The sequence below is a fragment of the Chlamydotis macqueenii genome, chromosome Z, assembly GCF_036417535.1.
Source record: "Chlamydotis macqueenii isolate bChlMac1 chromosome Z, bChlMac1.mat, whole genome shotgun sequence".
NCBI classification, from domain to species: domain Eukaryota; kingdom Metazoa; phylum Chordata; class Aves; order Otidiformes; family Otididae; genus Chlamydotis; species Chlamydotis macqueenii.
The window spans coordinates 63,436,159-63,464,158 of record NC_141593.1 but is presented as its reverse complement, the minus strand read 5'-3'; the positions used below and the strand labels follow the sequence as shown (position 1 = coordinate 63,464,158).

General features: G+C 39.6%; 1 protein-coding gene across 3 annotated transcripts in view; it reads left to right on the top strand.

Annotated features, from left to right (window-relative positions):
* The first annotated feature begins 245 nt into the window (after positions 1-245).
* SNX2 (sorting nexin 2) overlaps positions 246-28,000 on the top strand; it is a 35,820-nt gene continuing 8,065 nt past the window's right edge. For 2 of the 3 annotated variants that reach the window (XR_015261413.1, XM_086770049.1), the window contains exons 1-8: positions 246-376; positions 9,552-9,669; positions 16,135-16,298; positions 17,574-17,640; positions 17,850-17,893; positions 17,984-18,125; positions 21,417-21,495; positions 27,203-27,278. Coding sequence is in view for 2 of the 3 variants with exons in the window: in XM_086770049.1 (XP_086626175.1) it covers positions 269-376; positions 9,552-9,669; positions 16,135-16,298; positions 17,574-17,640; positions 17,850-17,893; positions 17,984-18,125; positions 21,417-21,495; positions 27,203-27,278 (798 nt within the window). In the remaining variant the exon portion in view is untranslated. Of the gene's footprint in view, positions 377-8,296; positions 8,419-9,551; positions 9,670-16,134; positions 16,299-17,573; positions 17,641-17,849; positions 17,894-17,983; positions 18,126-21,416; positions 21,496-27,202; positions 27,279-28,000 lie in introns of all 3 variants that reach the window. The other variant, XM_086770050.1, reaches the window with a different exon arrangement.

The following is a 28,000-nucleotide window of genomic DNA, read 5'->3' as shown; positions in this document are numbered from 1 at the left end:
GGCGCCGAGAACACAGACACGCGTGGACGCCGCCTTCGTGGGACGAAGGCTCTGAGGGCTTCCGCGACCGCCTTCACTGAACTATTTCACGGCGGCGTGGGCCCCGCCGCCCCGAACGGGACAAGCTACCGCACCCCCGACCCCGCCGGTGGGCGCGTGCGCGCCCCCACGGTCCCCCTACTCGTCACGTGGCAGTTGGGGGGAGGGCGGGGCGGCCGTCACGTGAGCGCGGCGGGGAGCGGGGCTGGTGGCGGGGCTGGAGGGGAAGATGGCGGCGGAGAGGGAGCCCCCTCCGCTGGCGGAAGCGCGGCCCGCTGACTTCGAGGAGCTGGAGGACGGCGAGGACCTCTTCACCAGCACCGTGTCCACTCTGGAGGTGAGAGACTGCCCGCCACCGTGGGCCCCGACCCCCGCGGCCGGGCCGGCCCCCTGCGGGCCCTCCTTCCCCTCCCGTCTCCACCAGGCCGCCGGTGCAGCAGTTCTCATCGGGGCCCCCGGCCCGTACTGGCCCGGCCCCAGCAGCAGGCCTGCCGCCTGCCACCGCTTCGGGAGCGGCGGCTCCTCGGCGCCTCCTCTCTGGCGGGCGAGTGGCCTCGGCCCCGCGGGGGTTCGGCCGTTCCGCTCAGCTCTTCTCCTCCCGAAAGAAACCGAAAGCTCGCTCTCCTAGCGCCGCTGTGCCAGGTCGCCGCTTCCACTTGTCTTCCCCCTTTCCCGTGCTGCCGGGGTAATAAATATTTCCACCTTTCCTCGTCACACGGCGCCAGTTTTGCTGGTCCTCCCCGCCTCAGACTTGGCGTGCGTTAGTAACAACCCATTTTCTTCGCGGGGCCCCCCTCCGGGTCTTCACTCCCTCTTCCAGTTGGCAAAAACTTGCAGAAACGTACTCCCCCCCTCAGCCTCCTTCCGCAGGGGCAGGCGCAGGGCTCGGCTGCGGGGCCCCGGAGTCCCCGGGCCCCCCCGGGCCGGCGTCGCTCGGCCCCGAGCAGGGGGGCCGTTCCGGGCCAGCGGCGGCGGGAGGCGTTCCTGCAAGGTGTTACAGAACCTGCGGTTGTTCGAGGAAAGCAGAGCCGGGAGAATCTGAAAACTTGTGAATACGTCTCTAAACCGTGCCTGCTTTCTGTGTCAGGAGTCTGATACAAAAAAAAAAAAAGGACCAGAACAACTGAATGCTTGAATAGGTCCTCGTTCTGAAAAAAAGCCTGTGCGTTCATTCTTTATAGCGGGGGATTTTCTTGCTGAGTTGTTGTGGTCATCTTTCACCTGTGTGTTTTGCCAATATCTTCTGGAAGAACTTTGTTCTTCCTGTACACAGTTGCCCATTTAAAAAGAAAATTGTTCCTGTTCCTTTTTTCCTGAAGAGTTTCCTGTCCCTGACCTTTACAGTAATAGGATCAGTGCTTGTTTCTTTGTTTTACTTTAGCTGTTGCCTGTCCTTAACAAAAAAGGTCAGTATACAAAGAAGCTCTTAACTGTATTTTAGTCACTTGCCTTCTCTCAAGTCACTTTTTTTTTTTCTTTTTTTTTTATAGATGCATAATCTGTGCATTAGTAGAAAAAGATCTGTGGAAAAATGCTGTGAAGGAATAGAAAGTAATGTGAACCTGTAGTTAACAAGATTTGTATCACTAGACTTCTGTGCATCTGCGTGGTACAATGTGTATTATTGGAGTCTTACTCTGTGTGCTAAGAAAGGCTGCAATGTAACATAAATAATATCTTTACTCATATGGTCTAGAATTAAAGCTGGAAGAGATACAATAGATTTAGTGTCTAAATCACAGTTACAATGAGATGTCCTCGTCTTGTTAATTAAAAATTGTTATTGAAAACTCCTATAACTGCAAAAACTGGCAAAAAAGTGCACTTTGTATTGGGTGGTTTGGCTGACAGTTCCATTGTACTGCTTTATTTTTGTAAACAGTCTATTTGGAATAAAGTAGCAAAGTATAAAGGGGAAGTATCTTTGCTTAAAGAGCAACTTTGAAAAGTTTTGTCAGTAAAGCTTTTTTTGGCATCTAATCAGCTACAGTGTTTCAGGAAGAACCTTAATCTTATGATTTTCCTGATTTGGAAGGAAGAGATTATGAAAATTGACTTTGAACTTCTCAAGAGCTTGAACATAGATCATTTAACTCAAGTGTATAGCACAGTTAGTCGAGGGAAGAACCGTTATCTCATGGTGCCGGCCTAATTAAACTCCGTCTTGAGTGTTATTTAAATCCTGTAAATATTCATGAAGTAGCTGTTTCTCAATGGCAATGGAAGTTCTATAGTAACAACAGAACAGCATCCTGCTTTTCGTAGTTGATCATGTGTTTGTTGATACAAGCGGAGAGAGCATGGCAAGGGATAGTGAAGTGCAAAGCCAGCTTATAAAAAGGCTATGGTACTTTGAAAAGATTCCCAACTGGTTTATCTTGGAGCTGTCTATTTGCATTTCTTGTGATTGATTTCAGCCCCCCTCGTATTTTTCCTTCCTTTCATTCTCTTTGCAGCTCACAAAAGGCACGATCTTCCTTTCTTACCTATGATATGGTTGTGGACAAGCTGTAAGATACCTAGTAGGTCTTCTGAATAGCTTCCATGTTAACAAAGTCTCAATTTAGAAAACACATGCTAACTCGTCTGACAAAATAGAAATTTAATGTGTATTATGAACAGCAAATATGAAATATTTAAAGGCAGGAAGGCTTACTGACTTCAGTGCCTTATCTGTATAATCAATGGAGAATATTGTTTATTTCAAGAATAATTCTCTGATGGGAAGAAAAAGAAGCTGGAGCTTTAACTTACTTTGTGTACGTATTAAAAGTTAGTATCTTGAATTAAACCCTCTTAATTCTAGAATATAAAATGTTAAAAGATCACACTGAGCTGTAACACCTGACATTTCTAGGGTGCAGTGGGAACATGCTCTAGGACTTGAAAACTTGCTGGGTGGCAGAGTACATGAACACTTCCCTTTCTGTGAACACAGGGGCACCTATGAACTCTCGGCACTGTCAGCAGCTTGTCTGAGCTGACGGGGTGCTTGTTTCCTTTTCAGATATTTACAGTGCTTAAGAGTAGTGGAAATGTTATTTCGTTTTCATTGTGCCAACTATTGTAATGTCTCAAGTACTGCCTCCATTAAATTGATGGTCACTGAGTGGTCTCTGGCTGAGAGAGTTACTTTCATCAATGAGAACAATCAGACAAATGCTCTAAGCCAAGACTGCATTTAGAAAGATACTCAGTGGTGGATGCTGTGTGAGTAATACTGCTGATGATTATATGTATGTGCTGGTTGTCACCTGCAGTGCTTTCCCAGCTACCAGGTTTTTGTAGCTCAGAGACTTCCTGAGCCCTAGGTAGCATTACAGTGATCTATGGACTTACCTACTTGCTAAATTTTTGAGTGCGTTTTGTTTTTTAAAAAAACTGTGTCCATGATATGCACAACAAGAAGTTGTGGAAGTTAACTGTGCATTATGCGAAGAACCATCCCCTGTTAAAAGCTGGTAATCAACAAATTGCTAATTTGTCATTTATGTCCTCTGCCGCTGTTAGGCAAGACCACAAACCACTTTTTTTGAAAGTCATTTTGATGACATATGCAAAAATAGCGTATGTTAGATTTTCTGGAAAATTGTATGTTTAGTGTTACTCTCATTTAATAATTTTCTCCTTCTTCCTCCTTGCATTAGTCTATTTCTCTGCCATTTACCTTCTTTATCTGTTTCGACACTTCTTACTTCATTTTCCCTGAACTTCTAACTCATTTCTGTATTGCCTGTCTCTGTCTTTTGTAAAGCAGGTCCCGTGTGAACATGTAGCTGGGCTGCCACCTACTCATTTCAATCAGTATTTATGTTCCTGGGGGGGTTTTTGGTGGTTTGTTTTTTTTTTTTTTTTTTTTGTAGTGGAAGAATACATGAGGGTACTTGAAAACAGTGAGTAAGCAGTAGATGTTCTAATCTGTTAAGGACTGTCATTTAGGGTAGGGTGTGTATATAATCTCATTGCTGGTTTATCAGTTTATGTCAAAGATCTGCAGTATGCGTTTGGTTTTTGCACAGAAGGCAAAACATTAGATAGGCACAGAAGTCCAGATGTCTTTAATAGTATCTATTGAATTTAACAGTGACAGTTATAGAGGAAGCAGTAAAGACCCCATTGGAATATCTAAGAGGAAAATATTAAGTCCTTCAACACTGTACTATACCTTTGCAGAAAATTACAACTGTATCCGAGATTAATTGGTTTAATTCTACTGGAAATGTGCGTCTTGTTTCTTGCTGTTAAATCCAGGCTGTAATGGAAGCTTAAAGAACATGCAGGTGTTCATTCTAGTGTGATTCCCTTTGTCTTATTTTCTGCTGAAAACATTACTGTCCTACTGTTGAGTCTATTTTCTATGCCCATGCTGTAATTTGTGAGCTTCTGTAACCCTGTTTCAGACAATAAGATGCATTAACTCGAACAACTAGAACAGTATGATGCTCGGCTTTTGTCAGCCTCCTTTTTGTTAAGACTGAAGGAGGCTAGGAGTTCAAACAAGTAGTTGAACTGGTTTGGGGGAGAACTGTACTGTTAAGAGAAGAGAGATTGTGTCCAGACTCTAGGGTTGTAATTTCAGCCAACAGCAAATGTGAGAACTTGTTTCTTCGTGAGTCAGAGCTATGAAATAGTTATTACCACTGAATGTAATGCTCAATAAAAGAGGGGAAAATGGAGCCTCTTATTGCCATTGAAATTGAAATGGGCCCGTAGGCCTCTCACCAGAAAACTATTTTCTAGAAAACAAATAAAGCAGGATCCTGACTGTCCTGCATATCTGAATGCCCGTCCCATTAGGTATCTTGGTTGTTGGATGCTTCTCCTGATGTTCTTTCAGCTTAGGAGTCACTCAAAAATTTTGCAGGCATAAGCCTTTCAGGAAATGGACGTGTTTGTGATATTTTGTGACTCATTCGCATTAAGTAAGTTTAAAATTTCTGAATAGCTGTGCTGCCGATGTGTGTCTGAGCCATGAGGGTTTTTTGTTAGTCCCATCTTCCATTTCTTGTCTGATAACTTGGATTTTCACTGCACTAACTACTAAGTCCTCTGACAGACATCTTAACTGCCATTTTATTTGTACTTTGTCAAGATAAAAGAGCAAATATAGGGTACTGTCTTTAATCTTATACCTGTAGTGAGCTGTAACTGGAATAGCTTAATATATTAATAGTTGTTTGAGTGCATGGATGCTTTATTTGAGAGGCTAAATAGCACTTCCTGGCCCACTGACTGTAAAATAGATTATTAGAAATTATTGACTACAGTTTGTGATATGTTCAGGACTGTGGCTTTCTGGGTTTTCATAATTCCCCAAGAACTATGTCTGTTTTGAAGATAACTTTTGAATATAACAAGCTGAACTTTGTTGCAAAACTCTTAAAAACAAGCTGATACTGCGTCCAAAGTTAAAGTAAGTGTTCAGACCATTAATAATTTTTAAGAAGTTTGTACACTTTATCTTCTTCGTATAAAGTCCCAATTGTTCGTGAAGATATTTAACCCCATCCTTAATTTGTCTTGCCTGAGAATGACAGCTGTTTAAAAAAAAAACAAAGAGGCACTGAAAGTTTAATAGACACAGAAATACCTTATTTAGCTTGTTGTGGTTTAACCCTAGCTGGCAGCTAAGCTCCACACAGCCGCTTGCTCACTTCCCCCAGCAGGACTGGAGAGAAGTTTAGAAGGGTAAAAGTGAGAAAACTTGTGGGTCGAGATAAAGACAATTTTCTAAGTAAAGCAGACGCTTGTGCACAACACAACCAAAACAACATAAGGAATTCATTCACTCCTTGCCATCAGCAGGCAGGTGTTTCCCCATCTCCGGGAAGGCAGGGCCCATCATGTGTAATGGTTACTTGGGAAGACAAACAATACTAACACCATCACTCCAAATGTTCTCCCTACCTGCCTTCTTTCTGCCACCTTTTATGGGATATCCCTTTGGCCAGTTCGGGTCAGCTGTCCCAGCTGTGTCCCCCCAGCTTCTTGTGCATTCTGCAACCTTTTTGCTGTCAGAGCAGAGAGAAACAGAGAAGGCCTTCACACTGTGTAAGAACTGTTCAGCAATAATTAAAACATGCTTGTGTGATCAACACTGCTTTGGTCACAAATCCAGGCCATGGAACTATACAAGCTATTATGAAGGAAAGTAACTCTTTCCCAGCCAAAACCAGTACAGAGCTGAAAGGGCATTTTAAAGGAAAGGCATTTTACCTGTAAATCATCTACAATATCTACTGTTGTTAAAAACATAACTTGAGATTTATAACAAATATAAATTTATTATATTTTTATAAAATAAATAGCACATAAGTAGAACTTTTGTTTCACTGGAAGTCTTTCAGTAAGAGCCACTTCTAGACTTTGTCTTGTATACAAATTATACCAGCTGCATTAACCAGCTTTGCTTCTTGAGCTTTCTGAGGTTCCCTTATGATCTATTTGTTTCAGTCCTCACCTTTTGTGAGTATTCTCCAGTTGTGGTTTGTGGAAACAGAGGTATGTGAAATTTGGAGAAAGGCCTCTGTAATTGATACACTCGCTACAGCTGTGATGCCTAGTATCCAGTGCAGAATTCTTGGTTTTCTTGAATACTGCCAAGGGCAGGATCTTTCCCAGCTCAGTAACAGAAAGAGATTTGTAATCCTAACAGGATTTGATATTTTTCCATGTGTCTATAGCTATTCCTAGGAAGACTCTGTTCCTTCTTCAAAATGGGAATGGGTTCCAGTTATTGGCCTCCGGTTAACTTGTTGCTTTAGGCATGTTAATGTTTGGTTTTTCATATTATGCCATGCGTTGATCAGGTTTAAATGTTCAAGGCGGATCTTGTGTCTTTTGTGATGAGAAGGCAGGAATAGTTAAAAGCAATCATCAGTAACCCAACTACGAGAAGATAGACTGGGGGAATAGCTTAAAGGTATGAGTATTCATAAAATCATAGAATGGTTTGGGTTGAAAGGAACCTTAAAAATCATCTAGTTCCAACCCCCCTGCCATGGACAGGGACACCTTCCACTAGACCAGGTTGCTCAAAGGTCCATCCAGCCTGGCTTTGGATTCTCCAAGGGCTCTTTACCACCACTCATTAATAAAGAGTACAATTAAGGGATAAAGCTGAAAGCCATCTGCTGTGTGGAACAAGTGATCAGGAAGGCTTTTGTTCTCTGTGCCTGGCCATGCTACAGCTGTTTTTCATGGAGTTGAATTGACAAGCATGAACTATATGTCTTTCTGCATCTGTAGTCATGTGGAATCCCCACTGTCCTAAACCTCAGATCTGTCAAAATGTAAGTGGGTTACTGCTCAAAGTTGAGTAGCAGCAAAACTGGTTTGGAATGAGTATCTGTAATGTTTTCATGAATAATTACTTTTGCTGATAAAACTTTAAACTATTTGAATCTCACAGGGAAATCAAGCATTTTTGTGCTCTGCTGTTCTAGCTGACAAGTTCTTGAACTTGCAGCTCTATGCGGTACTGCCTAGAGAAACAGACCATTTCTTCCGGACCCTGCTACTTCTGAGTTCTCAGATAATTTAAAACTGTTGTCTGCTAGATGTGACACATGGTATCTATATTGCCATTTGTAGAATAATGAACCATGTCAAGTGGTGAGGTTTTCTCAAATTTCCTAGTTCATTTCATCTAAATTAATTGCAAGCTTTGTGATACAACTTCACAGAATGAATACACCTTTATGACCTCTGAACACTCTTATTTGTGCTGTGATCATTTTGGCATTGGTTTAGTATGAGATGAGGAGTGTAGATGTGACTAGTGGATTGGTTGCCTGTAAGGTTATAAACTCTACTAGCTACATACAATTCTCACTTGTTCCTATTTTGGCTTTCTTTGCAGGCTTTAGGGCAAAATCCAACAAGCAGTTTGAGAGGCTGCTGCTTTCATTTCTCCTCACTTTGGTTCATTTATTGGTTTCCCCACATTGTATGTGAGTTTTTCAGAGAGTGGCAGCCTTTGGCAGAGGGAGAGGGATATAACCTCTTCTGTCGTTTGAATGGAGCAGCTCCTTGTTGCAACCATAATCTAGTGTAGAGCAATATAAATTTTCTAGTGTTCTTTTTTTTTTTTTTTTGCTTTTATCTTCCTTCTGTCTTCAGCAGGGAAAACCTTGGGCTAACAGCTTTCTAGGTTGAGAGTCTGGATTTCATGTGTCCTCTGAAAAACTGTTTTGTACTGTGTCTGAATTCGTCTGGCAGGACTTCTACTGTTTCTCACTTACTTCCTTTGTACCAGAATTTCAGGTGACTGAGGACTGAGACAGACATGGAGGCCAGGATCTTGCTCTGTGCTGCTTGAAGTAAAGCAACAGTGCTGTACTCCATATCAGGACATACACTGTGCTTGGAGAGCCAGCTGTAAGGAAGGCCTCTCTGTTAGAACTGTTGCTTCTGCTATAGTTATGAATGTTAAAATAAAACCTGGACAGATTTTCTACAGTGGCTTTCCAGTATTTTTCAGTCTTTCTTTAATCTTCTGTAACCTGTGATATTTGTTGAAGTGTAACCTGAAATGGTTTACTATCTGTTTTGTACTCTGGTTCTGAACTTAAATTATGACAACTCTGTGCCAAAACTAGGAAGGAAGTAGTGACACAGTTTTGAGATGCTTATTTTAAAGTGCATACATTAATGAATAAATAAGCTGTTGTTGAAGCCTTAGCTAGCTATCTTGGATGAAGTTGTGAGCAGTGAGTCTTGCAAATTTTCTAGAACTGTTGAAATAACCATAGTTAATACTTACTCAAGAAGGATTTTCTAATTGAAGCACTGATTTTCAGTTCGATCTGTATTTATTTTGTGCGTAAGCTATAAATTTAGTAGCCCAGTTTCAGTATTGCTTTGATTTTCCCAAGTGTCGTCAAGTATTCCTGTTTTTCACAGGCTAAGTTCTAGTCTTCAGTGAATTAAAAGAACTGTATATATGACGAGCCTAGCTTCCATGTCAGTACAATGTAACCTTCTATGGTAGTAATCCCCAAATTCAACCTGTTGCAAAGATACTGACGTTTCTTACGGCTAAAAGCAGCCTTCAGTTGTTTGAATGGCATTAATGCACTCTTTTAATCTCTGAAAACCTGGTATAGACCCCTTGGAGATTTCTTTAATTTTTTTTTTTCTGTGTACAAATCCAAATCTAAATACCAGCCTTTCCAAAAGGAACTTAAAAATCAAATTACATTCAGCAGTACTAATAAACTTATTCTAAGTATTTCTGTAGCAGTTTTTGTTTCATATTCATTGAACTTGAGGAAATGGGTGACTTCTTTTTCTCTCCGACAAGAAATGAAAAGAAATGTTGACTAGCTCATATCGTTTGTTCATTGTTACCGTGCTGGGAGCAGGAAATGGAAATAGCTGACAGGGTTTCCGTTCTGTACATCTTGGTCTTGTTTCTTTGCAATGAAAGAATTTGTTTGTTGCAATAATTCTTATATACTGACACATGGCAACTGATTCTCTGCTAATTATTTCACTTTTTTTTTAAACAGTCAAGTCCTTCATCTCCAGAGCCAGCAAGTCTTCCTGCAGAAGACCTCAGCACAAACTCCAATGGTCCAAAGCCGGCAGAAATCATGCTAGATGATGACAGAGAAGACCTCTTTGCTGGTAATTGCTCTTTTCTTCTGATGTGTCTGCATAAACTCTTTTACTCTTGGACTGAAAGGAATGTGCTTTTCTGGGAAGGAGGGTTAAAAACTTTTTATGCTGTAAAAGGCCATTTTCTTAGCTATAAGGAAATATGAAGCAGCAACCCAGCAACGGAACCTTCAATTTTAGTTTTACGCAACTGGCTTAGCAAATCTTAACTGTTGCTTAACCTCTTGAAGGTATGCTTCCTCAAATATTCATTAAGTAATAAATTAGTGCCTCTATCCATTATCAATCATTCTTCCCTGACTTCAGCAATCATGTATTTAATTGAACTCCTATGATCTTCTGCAGTATGTTGTCAAGTTTATGAACTTGCAGAAGTAACACACTAAAAACTTAAAGTAGCCGAGATTGTTCTTTGCCCGAAGTTGTTTGTTTTGCCATTGTTAACACATCTTGCTATTGATAGTATATTGTTGTAAAACTGTTTTGGAGTATAGCCTTTCATTTCAAACTCAGAGGAGAAAACTTAATCCTGCTTAGTAGTAAAAACAATGGGATATGTGACTTCTTTTCAGGTTTAGATTAATTTGTAAAAGTTTTGTTGGTAAATTAAAATTATGAGTATTTTTTCACCAGATTTGCACGTGTTGTCTCTGTTGTAAACACTGCTGTTACACTTTGGATGTTACATATTTTTGTAGTGTAACTATTAATTCTCTCTCATATATTGAATTAGTGGCACTTTGCGAAATTTATTTAATAGAAAAGTTTAATTTAAATTTCTTAAGTAGTTTGACAGTGATGTATGGATTTTTTTCTTGTGAGACTGTAGCGTTAGTTAAGTTTACTAAATACAGATATCTCAGTGTGTACTGTCAGAGCATAGTGTTGGTTTGTTAGTAACGTGTTCTGTTGACAGTGGTAACAGTATTTATCATTATGGAATTAACAACATTCAAATCTGTTTGTGTGTAAAAACATGACTTAAATTACATCCTGATTTTTTACTTAATAACCATACGTAAGCTGTCACAGTCTTTTTTCCAATTACAAAGAAATATAATCCAGATCATATTGCAAGCTGGAGGATATTTCCTTTTTCAGAAGTCTCTTTTGTTAATATAAAAAGGTTACTAACTGGCATATGGGACCAATCTTGTAATTTCACTAGTGCATGATTGTATATCTGTTACTTGACAGTGCTTTTCGGAGAAAGATGTGTGACATAGTTAATAAATAATCAGTCAGACAACACATTTCCAATGCTTAATCAATGTCACTACTTTGGTGTTGGTTTTTGACTATCCTAACCATGGGTTATGGTTCCTGTCAGTTACAAGTGTAGGAACATTAACTATTCAAGAAAGGAAGTGTAGTATTTGGAGTACCTTATGTATGTCAAAAGGTGGTTCTTAACACTGCTTCTCAGTACTAACACTTTTCCTATTACTACATATTGAGTGTGTCAATTGGCAGTCTGCTTTGAATACAGTCCTCATTGATTCCCTGATGTAATGATTTGAAAAAAAAAATCTTAATAGAATTTAGTTCTGGGCTGTTTCGTATAGATAAGTGTATACATATGCTCCTTACCATTGTTCTGAACTTACAAAATTTGTATTTGCATATATTTGAACTTACATTTTCTTATGACACTGTTAGATTGTGTTGACTAGTTCATTAACTCTGGAAGTGTTTTAAGAGAAAGAATGAAGAACAGAAGGTAATCCTGCTTCTTTTGAATTTGTGTTACCTTGTCTAATAACTTACAAAGACCAGCAATGCTTTAGCACCAAAGCTTTCTAGTATTAGTAATTTGGTTATTTAGCTTCCTTATACAAAGCTGACTTTTATAACCATAGAGCCATTTGGCGTGGGTATTTTAGAAAAGCCAGTTCTCCTTTGGATAATATTAAGAAAAAAGATGGCTGGAGTAAATATTGAAGGGAACCAGACAGAAGGAACAAATGTTAGCAGACAGATTGTTTCAACTGAAATGAATGCTGTGAGGAAAACACACAGAACTGATTTAATGAGTTTGTATTTTGCTATGGAAGACTTGCAGCACTAAATTGAAAGCATCTAACATAATGCATATCTAACATAACCAACACCAGTCTTTAAAAGGTCAATTTATATACAGACTGAGGCTAGCACAAACCCTCAAATGGGGGGAAAAAAACAAGAATGATTTATGGAACCTGAGGCAGAATATGACATCTTTTACAGTGTCCTGTTCTAGGCAGGAAGTTTGCATAAGACAGTTGTACCCTAGTGATGAACTTCTGTTTTTCTATCACTGTCAGCCTAGGCATCCTCAAAAATGATGTCTAATTTGTGTTCCAGTGCTTTGCATTCACAAGTATAACTAGTTTTCTTTCGTAGGACTGTTTTGCTAGGCAATGATGTTAATCCATCTGATTAATTTTCTGATACTGATTTGCAATGAATAGAAATAATGTGAGAAGGCAACATGAGATGTCTATTTTCTTACTTCCAGCATGATAGCATAAGCCTGGCTTTCTGTGAAAGCAGGACTTAATTTACAAGTGTAAATTTACAATTTAAATTTATTCAACATGTTGAAATTCCAAAGAAACCTTTATGCAAATATTGCACAGCTTAAAGGGATGCTTAACTGGAGCGGAAGTGAGTAAGGTTCCACAGCTTTCTAACTTATGTTGTTCCTTCATATTGAATTATTAGACACTATAAAATCTAGGTCAAGGGAATCCTATAGATGACTCCTGAAAGGAGAGACTCTGACTCTCTGGGGATATAAACACATTTAGTTTTACAGACTTATTTGTCCAAAAATGTGATGGTATGCCTCTTTAGCTATTGTAGGCTTGATAAATCTTTTTCATTGTTGCATCTAATAATGCAACCTAATAGAAAAAGAGGTGAGGGAGAACAAACTGTATGTTTTCTTGTACTGTTTTAATGCAGTTCAGAATCTAGGGGTTTTTTTAGGCTTTTTTGACTATGCTTAAAACCTCTTTCTGTCGCAGCTACAGGGTAGTATATGCAATAAAATATTTTAGATACTCATTACCTTCTCTCTGGTGACTCATAAGTGCTTTGGCTGAACTATTAAAACTGGATTTCACAGGTGGAAGAAAATGAGTTTTCCATCTGTCGTTGGAGACCAGTAAATTTTGCTCCTGCATCCATTAGGATTGTGGTTCTTGGTTCTGTGAAAAAACAAACTGTCTTGCTAAACCAACTTCAGCACTTTCACCCTTAGAATAAAAGTCAATGTGTTGATTCTTTGGCCAAGAAATAATTACTTTATCTTACCCTGTAGAGCTCTTACATGTGAAGACCAGTGCTCAAAATCAGCTAGTATTAGGAGTGTCTTGAGGGGCTTTGGGGTTTGTCTTAAAACCTGACTGTACGTAAGTCCTGACTGTCCATTCTTCACTTCTGCTGTACAGTGAAGAACTAGATACTGAATTGAGTCTTATAAAATGTCAGCCTAAAGTTCTGTATATAGTTACAGAAATGTGCTGTGGACCTCCTGTGCAGGACATAGGTGTCTGTGCCTTCTGCCTCTAGTGCTCACAGGTGATGACGAGCAGGGCTGCGAAGTTGTATCAGTGCTCTTCGCCATTTTTGGAGAAAATGGAAAATTACAATTTTTCTTCTCCTCTAGTCCGGTAAAAGATTACTTTTAAGGTTCTTTTGTATTTTCAGTGCTGAAAGGTGTTTGGGAATGGATTGTCTTATGCAGATATCTAACTATTGTGTCCTGGGAGAAAGTCAATGCATTGAGGAGGGTGATGTTTGTTGGAGTTTTTCTTCAGCTTATGATAGATTTGTCTTAGGCTTTTTTTCCTGTGAGTTGATACAGAAGGGGAGATGCTAATTCTGTGGACTGGGCAGGACATACTTTAAGCCAAGCTGAACAGCAAAAGTTTCTAGCTGATAGTGTCTGTCAGGCTGTTGTCATGTAGTGTGCCTGATCAGAAGAGTTTGATGCAGCAGATGCCTTGCTGCTTTTTAGAAGCTGGTTGTTCAGTTACAACTGAATACAGTTGTACAAATCCACAAAAGCCTGTAAACATACCGTTTGGAAATCAGAAGACCTTATTAGTGACAGACTGTTCTGTTAAAACTATTTCTGTTCTCATTAAGATTATTCTTAGTACTCCTGGTTTAACAGTAAGACTCATGGGCTGTGACTTAGGTGTAGTAGTTCTCACAATCAGTTCTGTTAGGATACCTGTCTCTGAAATATTGCTATACCTGGAGAAGCCTTTTTTTTTTTCTTTTTTTTCCAGTAGCTTGTCCTGTGTTCTGGACAACAGTTTCTACTTCAAGTTAGTTCTATGTTTGTGTGATCACCTGAGTAAACTTTCAAAGATAATAAGCCAATTTAAACTCTGGAGCCGTGTCAGAATTTCAGAGGTCTGATATTTACGAGTGTGATCAGTAAAAATAACTTACTCAGATGAAGTGAGCTGCTAGTAAGGAATAGCAAACTTGCACTTTCTAAGATTATATTTGAGAAATACTGATGGTGAAAAGTAAAGAAACAAGAGCTATCCAATGCCGAGATTGAGCCCAGTGCTTGAGTGCTGATAGAAACCTGGTGTAGTTGGCTGTAGAATTTTAATCAAGTATAAATAGTTGTCTTCTCCAGCAGGATGAAATGTTTTCATGTTCTTTTGCAGCTAAGCATCTTGAGGAGGTGGACTCTTCATCCTTAGATACATTCAAAACCCATTTGAATGTAATCCAGAGAAGCCTGCTCTAGCTGACCCTGCTTGAGCATAGGGGTTAGACTAGACGATCTACAGAGGTTCTTTCCAAACTCAGCAATTCTATGATATACTCCAAAACAAAGTGATGGCAGTAAACTTCGTCAGTCTTGAGCAGAATGAGCATCTGCTTCAAACCAGGTTAAGGCATAGTGACCCTGAAGTTTTTGCAGTTTTTTTTTCAATTTATTTTGAGCTTCAGTATCGAACAAAATTTAGGCACATAGGCATTTTCATCCCTGAAATAGAGAAGTGTGGTTTTGTTCATTTATGAAAAACATCAAGGATTGGAAAAGAAGTGTTACAGAAGAATGGGAAACAGAATTGACTAGCAGAATATCTCTAAGTGGCAGCAGAGTTAAAGCTGAGTGGTTTTTATATACTGATTATGAAAGATTATAATATTACTTTTTGCAGTAATAAATGATATCGTTCACTGCATGCTGTTTCCAGTTGTACTTGTACGTTGCTAGTAGATGGCTGTTCTGGAGAAGCAAAGAATCCTACATCGGACAAAAATGATTTTTTTTTTCTTGATTTTTTTTAATTTTTTTTTTACATGCACTATAACTGTGTCACAAATTTTAAAGTCGATCTGATCTTTTATGGTCCTCTTTTCTTAACTGTTGAGTAAAGACTAGTTGTATTCATTATATGCACTAGGCTTTAAAAAGTTTGGAAGAAAGATGACTTCTTTTGAAAATTGAGTGATTCATACAGACAAAAGTTGCAAGCACAGCTCTTTTCCATATTACATGGTAAACCTTTTTGATAACATTATGTTACTCAGAGTGGATCTGTTTTAGTGCCTTTTTACCTGCTTGGTTAAGTACTTGCTATGGCAAGTCTAGTTTGTAAAAAGACTTGAGATCAGGTGGGAAGTCATTTTTCGTCTCAAATGACTGTTCTGTGGCCAACATTATTTTTTAAGGAACTAGAATTCTTGAAAATGTACATTTAGCAAGAACCACAGCAGTAGTTATTTAAACTGGAACAGGAACTTCTCTATATGCAGGAAGTGTGTAGCTTGCCAGTGGTCAAAACCAGTTAGTGGAGGAAAGTATGTGGGATTTGTAGAGCAGAGATTTATGTCTTCTTTGAAGACAGGTGAACTGTGTACAGTCTGAAGAAAGTATTCAGTTTCTAGTGAACTGTTTTAAGCCCCAAAGAGACTGAAGCTAGAGGCTGATACTTAGTCTTGCCAGTCAGAATGTCTCACTTGCTAATATTTATATTTGACAGGTTGTGGGCTTTTGGTGGGAATGAGGATGCATTATGGTTGTGTATCTTCATTTAACACGTGGCGTGATCTGCTCAGTTGTCAGCCTATTTGACTAAATCAGCTGTTGTTCAGAGTGCAAAAACTAAAATTGATATAGGTGCTGGAAAAGAGCATCATTAGTTTTCACAATATCTCATGCAGAAATAAATGACTTATCACTCGTACCTACTTTAAAAGACTCTTTACCTAGTATATTAAAAACCACACAATATTAATCTTGTTTTAACCCTTTATGCACTAGAAGCTCAAATATCACATCTGGTTTTACCTATGTCTTGAAAGAAATTGTCTGCCACAAATTAGTACTGTTTACAGGTGATTGTATTAAACTTGTTTATTGTCATTTTTTAGCATGTGTGTTTGTTATCTTCATGATGCACATGCATCTCTGTTGCACAAAAACTTCTCTACTAACTCAAAATTTTTATCTAGAAGCAACAGAAGAAGTTTCTCTGGACAGTCCAGAGAGGGATCCAATACTTTCGCCAGACCCTACTCCTGCAATCACTCCTGTAACACCTACTACATTAGTAGCTCCCAGAATGGAATCGAAAAGCGTAACAGCTCCTGTGATTTTTGATAGATCCAGAGAAGAGGTACGCAGTAAACTCCTAAATCATGGGAATTTCTTGTTTGTTTTTTGAAGTTTTTTCTTCTTTTAAAATGACAGTTCCTTTATGTTGACTCACGGCCATCACCGTTTGCTAAGGCAAAGTATGTAAAAGAAAACCTATTCTGTTTATTTTGCATATAAAGTTTAGTACGAATTTGATTTATTATGGTGATTATGTTGGAGATCTGTGGTGTGAGGAGTAAGATGCTCCATTCCTTCAGAACAAGTATTGGAAAAGCCTATGTAGGAGGAAGCGGTTAGCTTGATACAGAAGAAATGTTAATAATGTATAATAACTCTTGCTGGCATGGTACAAGTTTGAACTTTGATTTCTGAAGCTGTTAATGGGGAAATAGAGGAACCAGTTGTTAGTGTTATCCTGCCTGCTAACAAACAGCTGAGGGTAATGGTAGTTTTAACATTGCTGTTTACATTTGGTGTTCCATTCAAAGCCTGAGCATTGCTGAGTGCCATTCATTCTGGAGTGTTCTCTTACTAGACAGTGCCTCTGCTAAGTGAGTTTGCTAACACGACTTACCTGTGGCTTGAGGGTGGCTGCCTCCCCAGGTACCATAAGATGGTGTTTTATTCTAATTTTTCACCCCTCTAGCCCTTGTACATTGTCCCTTCTGCCATGGTGTTTTTTAAGTTCTCTGTTTTTGTCAAGCCTGTGTATTACATGAAAGATTATGAAATTCTCCATGATTAGAGCTCAGGCAAGTATCAGAAAATTCTGTCTGTTACTTTTGCCTTCCCAAACTCTTCTGCTACAAATACCATTAATAAAAAGGAATTTCTGTCCTTTGATTAGAGGCATGTAGAAGCATCGCAAATGAGAGTGGTTTTTAAATCACGGTATCCTCTCGCATTGTAAGAAATACAATTAACATACCCTTAAGATAAATATTTGCTAAAAATTTGGAGACCAGAAAGTCCTGAGAAAAGGCTGCCATACTGGAAGCTTTTCCAAGAAAGCTTAAAACTAAAACATAGAATCACTTAAGTTGGAAAAGAACTTTAAGGTCATCAAGTCCAGTCATAAACCTAACACTGTCAAGTCCTCCACGTGAACTTCGTTGCAGTGGCAATCAGTGTTAGAAATTATGTTCACTTAACATTGTATGGTGAGTTTGGAAGGGTTTTTAATTTTACAAACATACTGACTTTTCCTTCTTCTCCCTCTGTACCCTTATCCTTGTAACCATACATAATATGACTACACATTACCTTGTTAAATAATGGCATATCTCTTTTCTAGATTGAAGAAGAAGCAAATGGAGATTTGTTTGATATAGAAATCAATGTATCAGACCCAGAGAAAGTTGGTAAGTTCCTTGAGCCTAATAAGTCAGGTGATAGACTATCTTATCCCTTGAAGACTATTCAGAGAGTTTAGCTTGATTTCTTATTCAGTTATGTTTTGGAGGTTTTTAGTATTTAAATGGAAAGCTATTTAATATATATTTTGGAACAAAAAGTGTGTGAAGGGATTATAATAACTTGCCCTAGGATAAGTATCTTAATTTTCTTACAGGAGATGGAATGAATGCTTATATGGCATACAGAGTAACAACAAAGGTAACTAGTGCAACAAATAATTGCAGATAACTTTGTATCATAGCTGAGTAGATGGCTCGGTAATTCATAACAAATCTTTTTGTTTTCAAGACATCACTTTCCATGTTCCACAAAAATGAATTCTCTGTTAAAAGAAGATTCAGTGATTTTCTTGGCTTGCACAGCAAATTAGCAACGAAGTACATGCATATTGGTTACATTGTGCCTCCAGCTCCAGAAAAAAGTATTGTAGGTAAGTGTAGCTCCTGTAAGGTTGAATTTAAGCATGGCATTTAAATGCTGTAAAATTAAGTATTTTAATTCCTGTTGGGCTTGTAAAAAAAAAAAAAAAACAACAACTTTCTCCATAAATATTACTGACTCTTTATCAGGTGGTCCAAAATACTAAATATTCTTTCTGGTCGGTATTTTTAAAAAGTTCGGGTTAAACTGGAAAGATATGTGCCGACCTCTTCCTCACTCAGAACGGCATTGATTATAAGGAGAGTTGTTGTAATACATGGCCTTCTTTTTCTTATCTATCATTCTTTCTTCACTGTTGCCCTTTTAAGAGCTGATTAGTCTATCATAACAAAGATGTTAAATAAAAGTTTATTTTTAACTTGTGCTGTTATCAGTTGCCACTGCGTACAGAGCTTCATACATACTCCACCTCTCTAATCCTTCAGTATGTTTCTTTTGTCATGGTGAACCCTAAAACCTCTAGTTAATTCTTCTAGGTTCTAATTCAGAAAGTACTTTTGAGTGATGCTAGTCTTCATGAACACTTGCAAGGATCAGATCCTTTCTCCATGAACTAAGAAGCATGCCAGATGCTTTGGAGCAACTTCAATTTTATAAGCTCTAAGCAGGAGAGATTCTTTCAAAATAACTAAATATTTAAAACAATAAAACCTGTTGAAGTCTTTTGGCTTACCCATATAAGTAAGTGATTGGACTCTAGAACACTGATATGTAGGGAATGGCAAAACTTTTTTTCCGGCAGCTTAGTCTGTAAAGCTAATCAGAGCAACAGCTTTTCCTATAAGTAGGAATACGCAACTCAGTAGATGTAGGCAGCAGAAAGCTCAGGAAAATCATGCTTTTAATTCTGTGGAAAAGCACTGTGTTTTTCAGTCTGTAAGACTGAAGATTTGTTCTGAACTTCTGGTAGTTCCTGAAAGTAATACATGATGCTGTAATAACCAAGTTTTTGTGTTACAAAAATAAGTTTAATTACAAATGCTAACAGGTCTTATAAAGATGTAATGAAGCTTCTAGTCATGTCCTTTGGATGATAACACCATTTAAGGCATTTATGACAATATGCAGTTACATGAAAATGTGCTTTCACAGTCAAATTCATCTGTAAGACAACACTTGGACTGGATTTGAGGTACCACTTGAACAAAACCAGCATAAATACTGATATTATTGGAAGTTTGTAAAATGGTGGGACTTATTGCAGTGTAAGCAAGCACTGACTGTCACTTCAGATCTTTGTATAGAGACTTTATTAAGCTTTGGGACATTTCCCAAAGAGCAGGGAACTCTGGCTTTAAATTTTAACTTCAGTGCACACATGGTATTTAGTTATATCCAAGAATACGTAGTCCATACATTTATAATTCTGAAGGAAAGAAGGTATTCTAGGCTGATTTAAAATTAAGCATGTTAAAGCAAAGAGCTGACAAAACGGCTGAAAGTAAGGTGACGTGTTTACATCACACATATTTTAAAAGTCTTGATATAAAATATACGTTCAGTGTTACGAAGCGTGTATTGTACAGAAGTCTGTAGTCTGTTCATACTGTTACACTGTTAATAATGCCTGCAGTTTTAAGCTGCAGCTTTATTTTGGTGATGGGTGGGAGGGACTGGCATTTCAGACTTTAGCCACAGATTCAAGTGGTCAATTACTGACAGTGGAACAATAGGATAAAACTGAGTCAGTGGTGAGCTAGAGTTGGACGTTCTTCCAGACTGCCTCACTACTTACATATGTGTGTTGCAAAATCATATTTTCTATTTCTCAGAAAATCATCTATTAAGTCATGGATCCTTTCCTGTGAAGGATTACAGTGCTTGGGCTACAGCAACTGCTTTACACTTGCATTTAAGTAGGCTTCTATTAGCAGAGAAAGAAACATGATGTGATATGCAGAAATAACTGTCAGTATCACAAGTTAGGAATTCCTCATATTGATCATTTTGATTACATTTCCAGTTTTTTCCCTGTGAACTTCTGTTGCTATCTAATGTAAAGGACCTTTTATATTAAACTGCAGTATTCAGTGCTTTCTGCAGTGAAATATTAATGAATAGTAATACTCTACTGCAAAAAGATGGGGCATGTGAGTTAACTCACATTTGTTTGAATAGCTTAATCTTTGTACTTAAAGACATATTTGATTTTACAGATAAATTTGTGGATTTACAGTTATACTACACTGTGTAGTATACTTCTGAAAAAAATGCCGATCGGATTTATTTTCATCGTGTTACAGAAAAGGGAAAATCTAAGGCTTCACTGAGAGGTTAAGGGTGTCTCCTTGTTCCTGTAAGGATGCTGTTTGTCCCCTCCATGGGTTACTGTGTGAAACTTCTAAAGCCAGAAGGGAGATCGGGTGAGGAACAACTTTGGGAACTGTTGACCTGGCAGGTCACAGAATACATGTTCAGAATCTTAGCCTTAGAACTTTTAGCTGGAGAAGCACAGAACTAACAGAGCAGGAATACACTACAGGTAGAAATAAGATGTTTTTAGTGTATCATAACATACCTCTCCTGTATTTTAGTAAATAAGAATAATTGTGAATGTTCAGTGTTCAGTGGTGTTTTTGATAGGACTCAAGTTCTTAAACTCTCTGGATTTGGGTCTTTAGCATGAAAAATATTGACCTCAGTCTTACAGTTTTGGAATTCTGCTGTTGCTGAGGTTGAATGTATTTCCTATACCACACTACATCAGTAAGTCTGGCTCCCTGTCATAGTTTTTTGGCCACTTTTGACTTAGGCAGAGAAAGTGATGTAAAGCTGCATACATTTTATTCTGCTAATTTTGTAGTTGTTTATATGCTTCAGAATTTTTAGAGCTAATTAGTTTGCCTTAGTTGACTAAAAAACTCTTAGTTTTAGAACTTAAAAAAAAAAAATTAAAATACTGGTAATAAGCTTAACAATTAATAGGCTTTTAACCTGAGGTTTATTTTCCTGTTCTGCTTTATCTGGGTAACTTTTCTTCTGAACATGAGTGACCAGAAAGACTCTGATCTTCATTTAGATTGTCTTCATAAATGCAAATCAGATTAGTTTTGTGTAACTTTTAGTCAGAATTAATATATTACAGGAAATTGCATATTTCACAAAGCTGCTTCCACAAAACCATGCAGCATGCAGTGTTGATGTTTTTCCTGCTACTGTGTAGTGTTTTTCATTGTAGTTTGACTTAAAAATGTAAACTTAGGTGAGCTTTATCTTCTAATCACATCGTTATGTTAATGATTTATGTGATAAAATCAATATGATGCCATTTTCTTCAAAGGCATGACCAAGGTCAAAGTAGGCAAGGAAGATTCGTCATCTACTGAATTTGTAGAGAAAAGAAGAGCAGCTCTAGAAAGGTAATGTATGTATCTAACTAAAACTTGTTTAGCCTCAGAATGACTTGTAATATACTACGTGGTCTCTGTAATTGCTGTTTGAGCCGTCTGTATTTAGGTAGATTCTGGAGGCTGTGTGCAGCTGCCAAATTTTTGCATAGGAATGGAATAATTCCCGTTAGTAATGGGAAATGTAGCTTTACTCATGGAGAGGATTATAGCTAACTTTTTAAACTGGTTGCTGCTTAAAATTGAAATTACAGAGATCCAGTAAGTAAAACTTTTATCAACTTACTGGGCACTTTGGGTTTAAGGAATTAAGGCCCTTCAGCACTATACCTGTTCCATAAAAATCAACTGTTGGGCAGGGAGACGGGTGAAAGAGACCTTCAGTCACTTGCAAGTAAAATGGCCTTCTGATGACTTAGTCACTGATGTGATTAGCTGAATTCTGGCATAAGAGATATTTGATCTCTGTTACCCAGCACTGGTATACAACTAATATTGTTCAAATATCTTTGCTGTGTAAGGGTGCTGTCACTGGTACACTGCATCATTTTCCCCTGTTGACGTGGCTAGTAAACACTTTAGAAAGTATCTAGTAGAACTTACACAAGTATACAGGCTTAATTTTGGCATGATTTTGTAATATGCCCATTGGAGTGATGCATTTGCATCATCTGAGAACAACAGACAGTATAACTGTTTCAGTTAAACTAGAAAATTAACAGAAGTCAAAGGTTTTAGTTTGTATGTTGAAAGACCTGTCTAACAGATAATCTATGAAATTCTTGAACTTCCAGAGTCCCAGAGCTCATCTTAAAAAGAAATATCTCTTCAGAATCCCATTGCTAATATATTTCCATTTCCTAAGTAACAGAAGAACATCTGAATTGATACTGAACTTCAAAGTACTGACAGGTTCTTCTGTAGTCGTTATCTGTAACTGAAAATTGGCATATAGCTTAACATTTGCTGCTTCACATTGCACTCAGAAGTTACTGAAGTTGTTCTGTCACTTCAAATGGAACTATGAAACACGTTCTGGTTATACAAGTTTATTGCTAAAGGATTGGTACTGTTGGATATGCAGACTTGGAATAACAGCTGGGACGGATACTTCCACACAACTTTAGATCAGCCTCACGGTCACAGGCCCTGGTCCTCATGGGGGACTTCAACCACCCTGACATCTGTTGGAGAGACAACACGGCAGGGCACAGGCAGTCCAGGAGGTTCCTGGAATGTGTGGATGACAACTTCCTCCTGCAGGCGATAGAGGAGCCGACAAGGAGGGGTGCCATGCTCGACCTTGTGCTCACCAACAAGGAGGGGCTGGTGGGGGATGTGAAACTAAAGGACAGCCTTGGCTGCAGCGACCGTGACATGGTGGAGTTCAAGATCCACGGGGCAGCAAGGAAAATACACGGCAAGCTCTCTAGACTTCAGGAAGGCGGACTTCGGCCTCTTCAGGGACCTGATGGGCCAAGTGCCATGGGAGGCGGCCCTGGAGGGAAGAGGGGCCCAGGAAAGTTGGTCCACATTCAAGGAGCACCTCCTCCAAGCTCAGCAGAGGTGCATCCCGATGAAAAACAGGTCGGGCAAAAAGGCCAGGAGGCCGGCGTGGATGAGCAAGGAGCTCCTGGACCAACTGAAAGTGAAAAAGGAAGCCTATAGAGGGTGGAAGTGGGGACAGGTAGCCTGGGAGGACTACAAAGAGGCTGCGCGAGTGGCCAGGGATAAGGTAAGGAAGGCCAAAGCCCTGGCAGAACTGAATCTGGCCAGGGATATAAAATGTAACAGGAGGAGCTTTTATAGGTACGTAGGGGACAAAAGAAAGTCCAGGGTAAATGTAGGCCCCCTCCAGAAGGGAACTGGTGTCCTGGTTACCCAGGATATGGAGAAGGCTGAGGTTCTCAATGGCTTTTTTGCCTCAGTCTTCACCGACAAGAGTTCCTTTCCCACCGCCCAAGCTGTAGAAGGTGCAAGCAGGGACTGCGAGAATGAAGAACTGCCCATTGTACTCGAAGAGCCGGTTCGGGATCATCTAAGGAACCTGAAGGTGCACAAGTCCATGGGTCCTGATGAGATCCATCCACAGGTCCTGAGGGAACTGGCGGATGAAGTTGCCAAGCCACTGGCCATCATATTTGAGAAGTTGTGGCGGTCTGGTGAGGTCCCCGATGACTGGAAGAGGGGGAACATAACCCCAATTTTTAAAAAGGGGAATAAGGAAGACCCAGGTAACTACAGGCCGGTCAGCCTCACCTCTGTGCCTGGCAAGGTCATGGAGCAGATTCTCCTGGAAACCATGCTAAGGCACATGGAGAGCAAGGAGGTGGTTGGTGACAGCCAACATGGCTTCACCAAGGGCAGATCGTGCCTGACCAATTTGGTGGCCTTCTATGACGGGGTGACGGCATCGGTGGACAAGGGACGAGCAACTGACATCATCTACCTGGACTTGTGCAAAGCTTTTGACACTGTCCCGCACGACATCCTTCTCTCTAAACTAGAGAGACATGGGTTTGATGGATGGACCACTCGGTGGATAAGGAGTTGGCTGGATGGCCACACTCAGAGAATGGTGGTCAACGGCTCGATGTCCAGGTGGAGACCGGTCACGAGTGGCGTCCCTCAGGGGTCCGTGCTGGGCCCGGCCCTGTTCAACATCTTTGTCGGCGACATGGACAGTGGGATAGAGTGCACCCTCAGCAAGTTTGCCGATGACACCAAGTTGTGTGGTGCCGTCGACACGCTGGAAGGAAGGGATGCCATCCAGAGGGACCCTGACAGGCTGGATAGCTGGGCCCGTGCCAACCTCATGAAGTTCAACCAGGCCAAGTGCAAGGTCCTGCACCTGGGTCATGGCAATCCCAGGCACAAATACAGGCTGGGCGGGGAATGGATTGAGAGCAGCCCTGAGGAGAAGGACTTGTGAGTGCTGGTGGATGAGAAGCTCAACATGAGCAGGCAATGCGCCCTTGCGGCCCAGAAGGCCAACCGCATCCTGGGTTGCATCAAGAGAAGCGTGGCCAGCAGGTCGAGGGAGGTGATTCTCCCCCTCTACTCTGCCCTGGTGAGACCCCACCTGGAGTACTGTGTCCAGTTCTGGAGCCCCCAGCACAAGAAGGACATGGACCAGTTGGAGAAGGTCCAGAGGAGGGCCACAAAGATGATAAAAGGGCTGGAGCACCTCTCTTATGAGGACAGGCTGAGAGAGTTGGGGCTGTTCAGCCTGGAGAAGAGGAGGCTCCGGGGAGACCTGACAGCGGTCTTCCAGTACCTCAAGGGGGCCTACAAGAAAGATGGGGAAAGGCTGTTTAGTAGGGCCTGTTGCGATAGGACGAGAGGTAATGGTTTTAAAATAGAGGGGGGTAGATTTAGATTAGAAATTAGGAAAAAATTTTTTACGATGCGAGTTATAGAACACTGGAACAGGTTGCCCAGAAAGGTGGTGGAGGCCCCATCCCTGGAAGCATTCAAGGCCAGGCTGGATGAGGCTCTGAGCAACCTGATCTAGTCGGGGATGTCCCTGCTCCTTGCAGGGGGGTTGGACTAGATGACCTTTGAAGGTCCCTTCCAACCCTAACCATTCTATGATTCTATGATTCTATCTCTCTCTGTAATAGAGATGGCCAGTTTCCCTCTTGATTCCTTACTTGAACAACAGAAGTAGGATTAGAAAAAGTTAAGTCCACCAGCTTGTGTGCATGCTGCTTTTTCATTTACTTGTTAAAGGAGTTACACAAGTGTACCACTTCTAGTGGAAGTTGAGCACTCCTCCCATACCAGGGAATGGACTCCTTGGGACTTTTGACAGTGCTGGGAAGGCTTCATAGTATGTTCTATTGGGGTTTTTTCAGAAAGGCTATGAATATCTTACATGGCAAGGAGCAACTTTTTCATCATGTCAGCTTCAGCTGTCTTTTCCTTTCAGAATCAAAAAGTTACTTACCTACTAAGGTGTTCAAATGATATTTAGAGGCAGTGGTTCTATTGCTCTTGCCTAAACTGAGGAAAACATATTAAAGTCAGGCCAAAGAAATCTGCTTCAGTTTGCTCTTTTTTGAACCAAGAACTATGTGGAAAGCAATGTACCTTGTTAGTTGAGTTTACTAAAATTTATGTCTTAGAATCGTGAACTTACATACTACAAGACTGCCAGGCAATCGTCCTGAAGCACACTGCCAGTTGCCTCCAGTGAAAATGTTAGAAGTCTCCCTTGGAGTAAAAGCTATTCCATAGCAGCAGATTTCTAAAGGAAAATCCCTTTCGTTGCTTGCCGTGTTAACTTGTGCATTCTGCGGAGTACAGAACAAGCAAGGAAAAGCTGAGCGATCTAATGTATAAAATAGTTTCACTGCAACCCTTAGCTTCTTTAGGAAGAAAAATAAGGATCTGGTGGCCATACCTAATAGAGCATGGAAAAAGTACATAACATTTATAATACCAATATACCTAGACTTTCACTTTGAAGTTCCAGCCCACATCACTTTCTAGGACAGTTTCTAAGCAATTTGAGAATGTAACGGCACTGTTCTGGTACTTCACGGCTGAAACTTGGGCAAAACTAAAGCTTTTGCAAAAGTAGAGTGTGCTGTTGATAGTATTCTGTCACTGCATCTTAATTGGCAATAACATATATTTCTTACATTACCTTGATCTTTTGAGGTACTACATTTCTATAAAGCGTTCACGTAAACGTCAGACACTTTCTCTTAAAACATAACATTAAAATCAGTTTTGACGAACTTGAAGCAGTCTTTAGCGGAAGACAAAGTTGAAGCAGTTTTTAGGGGAAGAATACTGTTGAAATTTCTCTCTTCAACTCATATTTGTTCAATCAACAGCTTTTAGATCTAAGTAGAAATGCAAAAAAATTGCAAAGGGAAGGAATTGTGTTGATTTTGTTTTTATTATTTTTTATTTTTGTTTTTGTGTGTGTGTGTGTATGAGTCTTTTAGAACTAATGTGGATTGAAAGCTTTAGTTTAGCCAGCAAATAAATAGTTCATCCCTAGAACATAGTTGGCTCACTTCTCCAAGATTTCCTTTAATTCTGAAATAAGTCAGCCAGAATTACCTGTAACAAAAAGCCTGTTCACTGCACTATACAAGAATGTTTAAACAAGCTCATCTATTTTTTTTTTCTGGTATAGATCAACTGTCACTAGAGGAGGAGGACTTTACTCAGCTGTTGAAAATATGAATTATAATATTTTATCACTGTGCAGCATACAGTTACGGCAGGCCCCACCTTAAGGAGTTTCTGGTGGAAACAAACTATGTTAGAAACCATTTGCCACACCTTTGGTGTGTTATGTTGTGGTACAGAGTGCATGTGGCTGCATTACTTTCAGTCAGAAGTTCCAGATTTTATGGCGGCCTTTCTTGAGCAAGACTTCAGTGCATATTTCAACAGTTTAGTGGTCATATCTTGTAACTCTGTGTAGGACTTAGCCTAAGTGTTTGTTGGAGGAACATGGCAGAACGCATAAATATGATTTAAGGAGTCAGCAGAGAGGTGAAAGATTGAAGGGGCATGGAGACTGAACTGTCATCTGACCCTGTAGAGGTGACTTTTAAAAAGTGTTCAAGCCCTATTAGATAATGAGGGAGGTGGTGTGCTGCACTGTACCCATTGTTTAGATGAACGACACTTTCCAGTGCTGTCAGGCACATTAAATATATTTTGTTACCTAATATTTTTATTTTTAAAATTATAGGTATCTACAGCGAACAGTAAAACACCCAACCTTATTACAGGATCCAGATTTAAGACAGTTCTTGGAAAGTTCCGAGGTATTTAAGTTCTTTTAAGTTCTCCTGTTTGTTTCTAGATATAGAGCAATATATTCTTTTTGTACTGAGACTGATCCCCTAAATTCATATGAATTGTACCCTTCATGGGACAGAATGGCAGAGCATACTTAGGTAATGGTGTGCTTCTTTTGTGAACAACAGACTTCAGTCACTTGTGCTATCAATCTGGCACCTTTCACAATATTAAATGTATTGTTAAAGATATTGTATATCTCTTTATAAATGTGCATAGTGGATTAATTGTAATACTGAACTGTCTTTTGGCCAATGTCAATATCTTTTTTGTAGTAATAAGTCACAGAGACCTCACTACTGACAAAAGCATCATTGATAGATAACTTACAGTGGATCTGTCAATGCTGCTGACAGACAAAACATCACATGAAGGGTAAATGGTCTGACACAGGGGCCACATTGTATGGCATATTCAGACTAGTCTGAATAATAATATCAATTGAATTAAAGTTTGTTAACTTACCCTCAGGTTTTCTAACTACATAAGCAAATACACAGTTCTCCCATATGCTTGAGGTAGGTTTTGAAATCTGGTCTATATTGAAAAGCAAAAAGACGTCAACCTTTTATAATCAGCACACAGTGCAAATCTTGCATTAAATTAAATGTTTTACAGAATTTGTTTCATCTAGTTTGTTGTAAATCTAAGCTTTTGTGTTGCTGTAGTGGCAGTTTGTTCTCTGTAG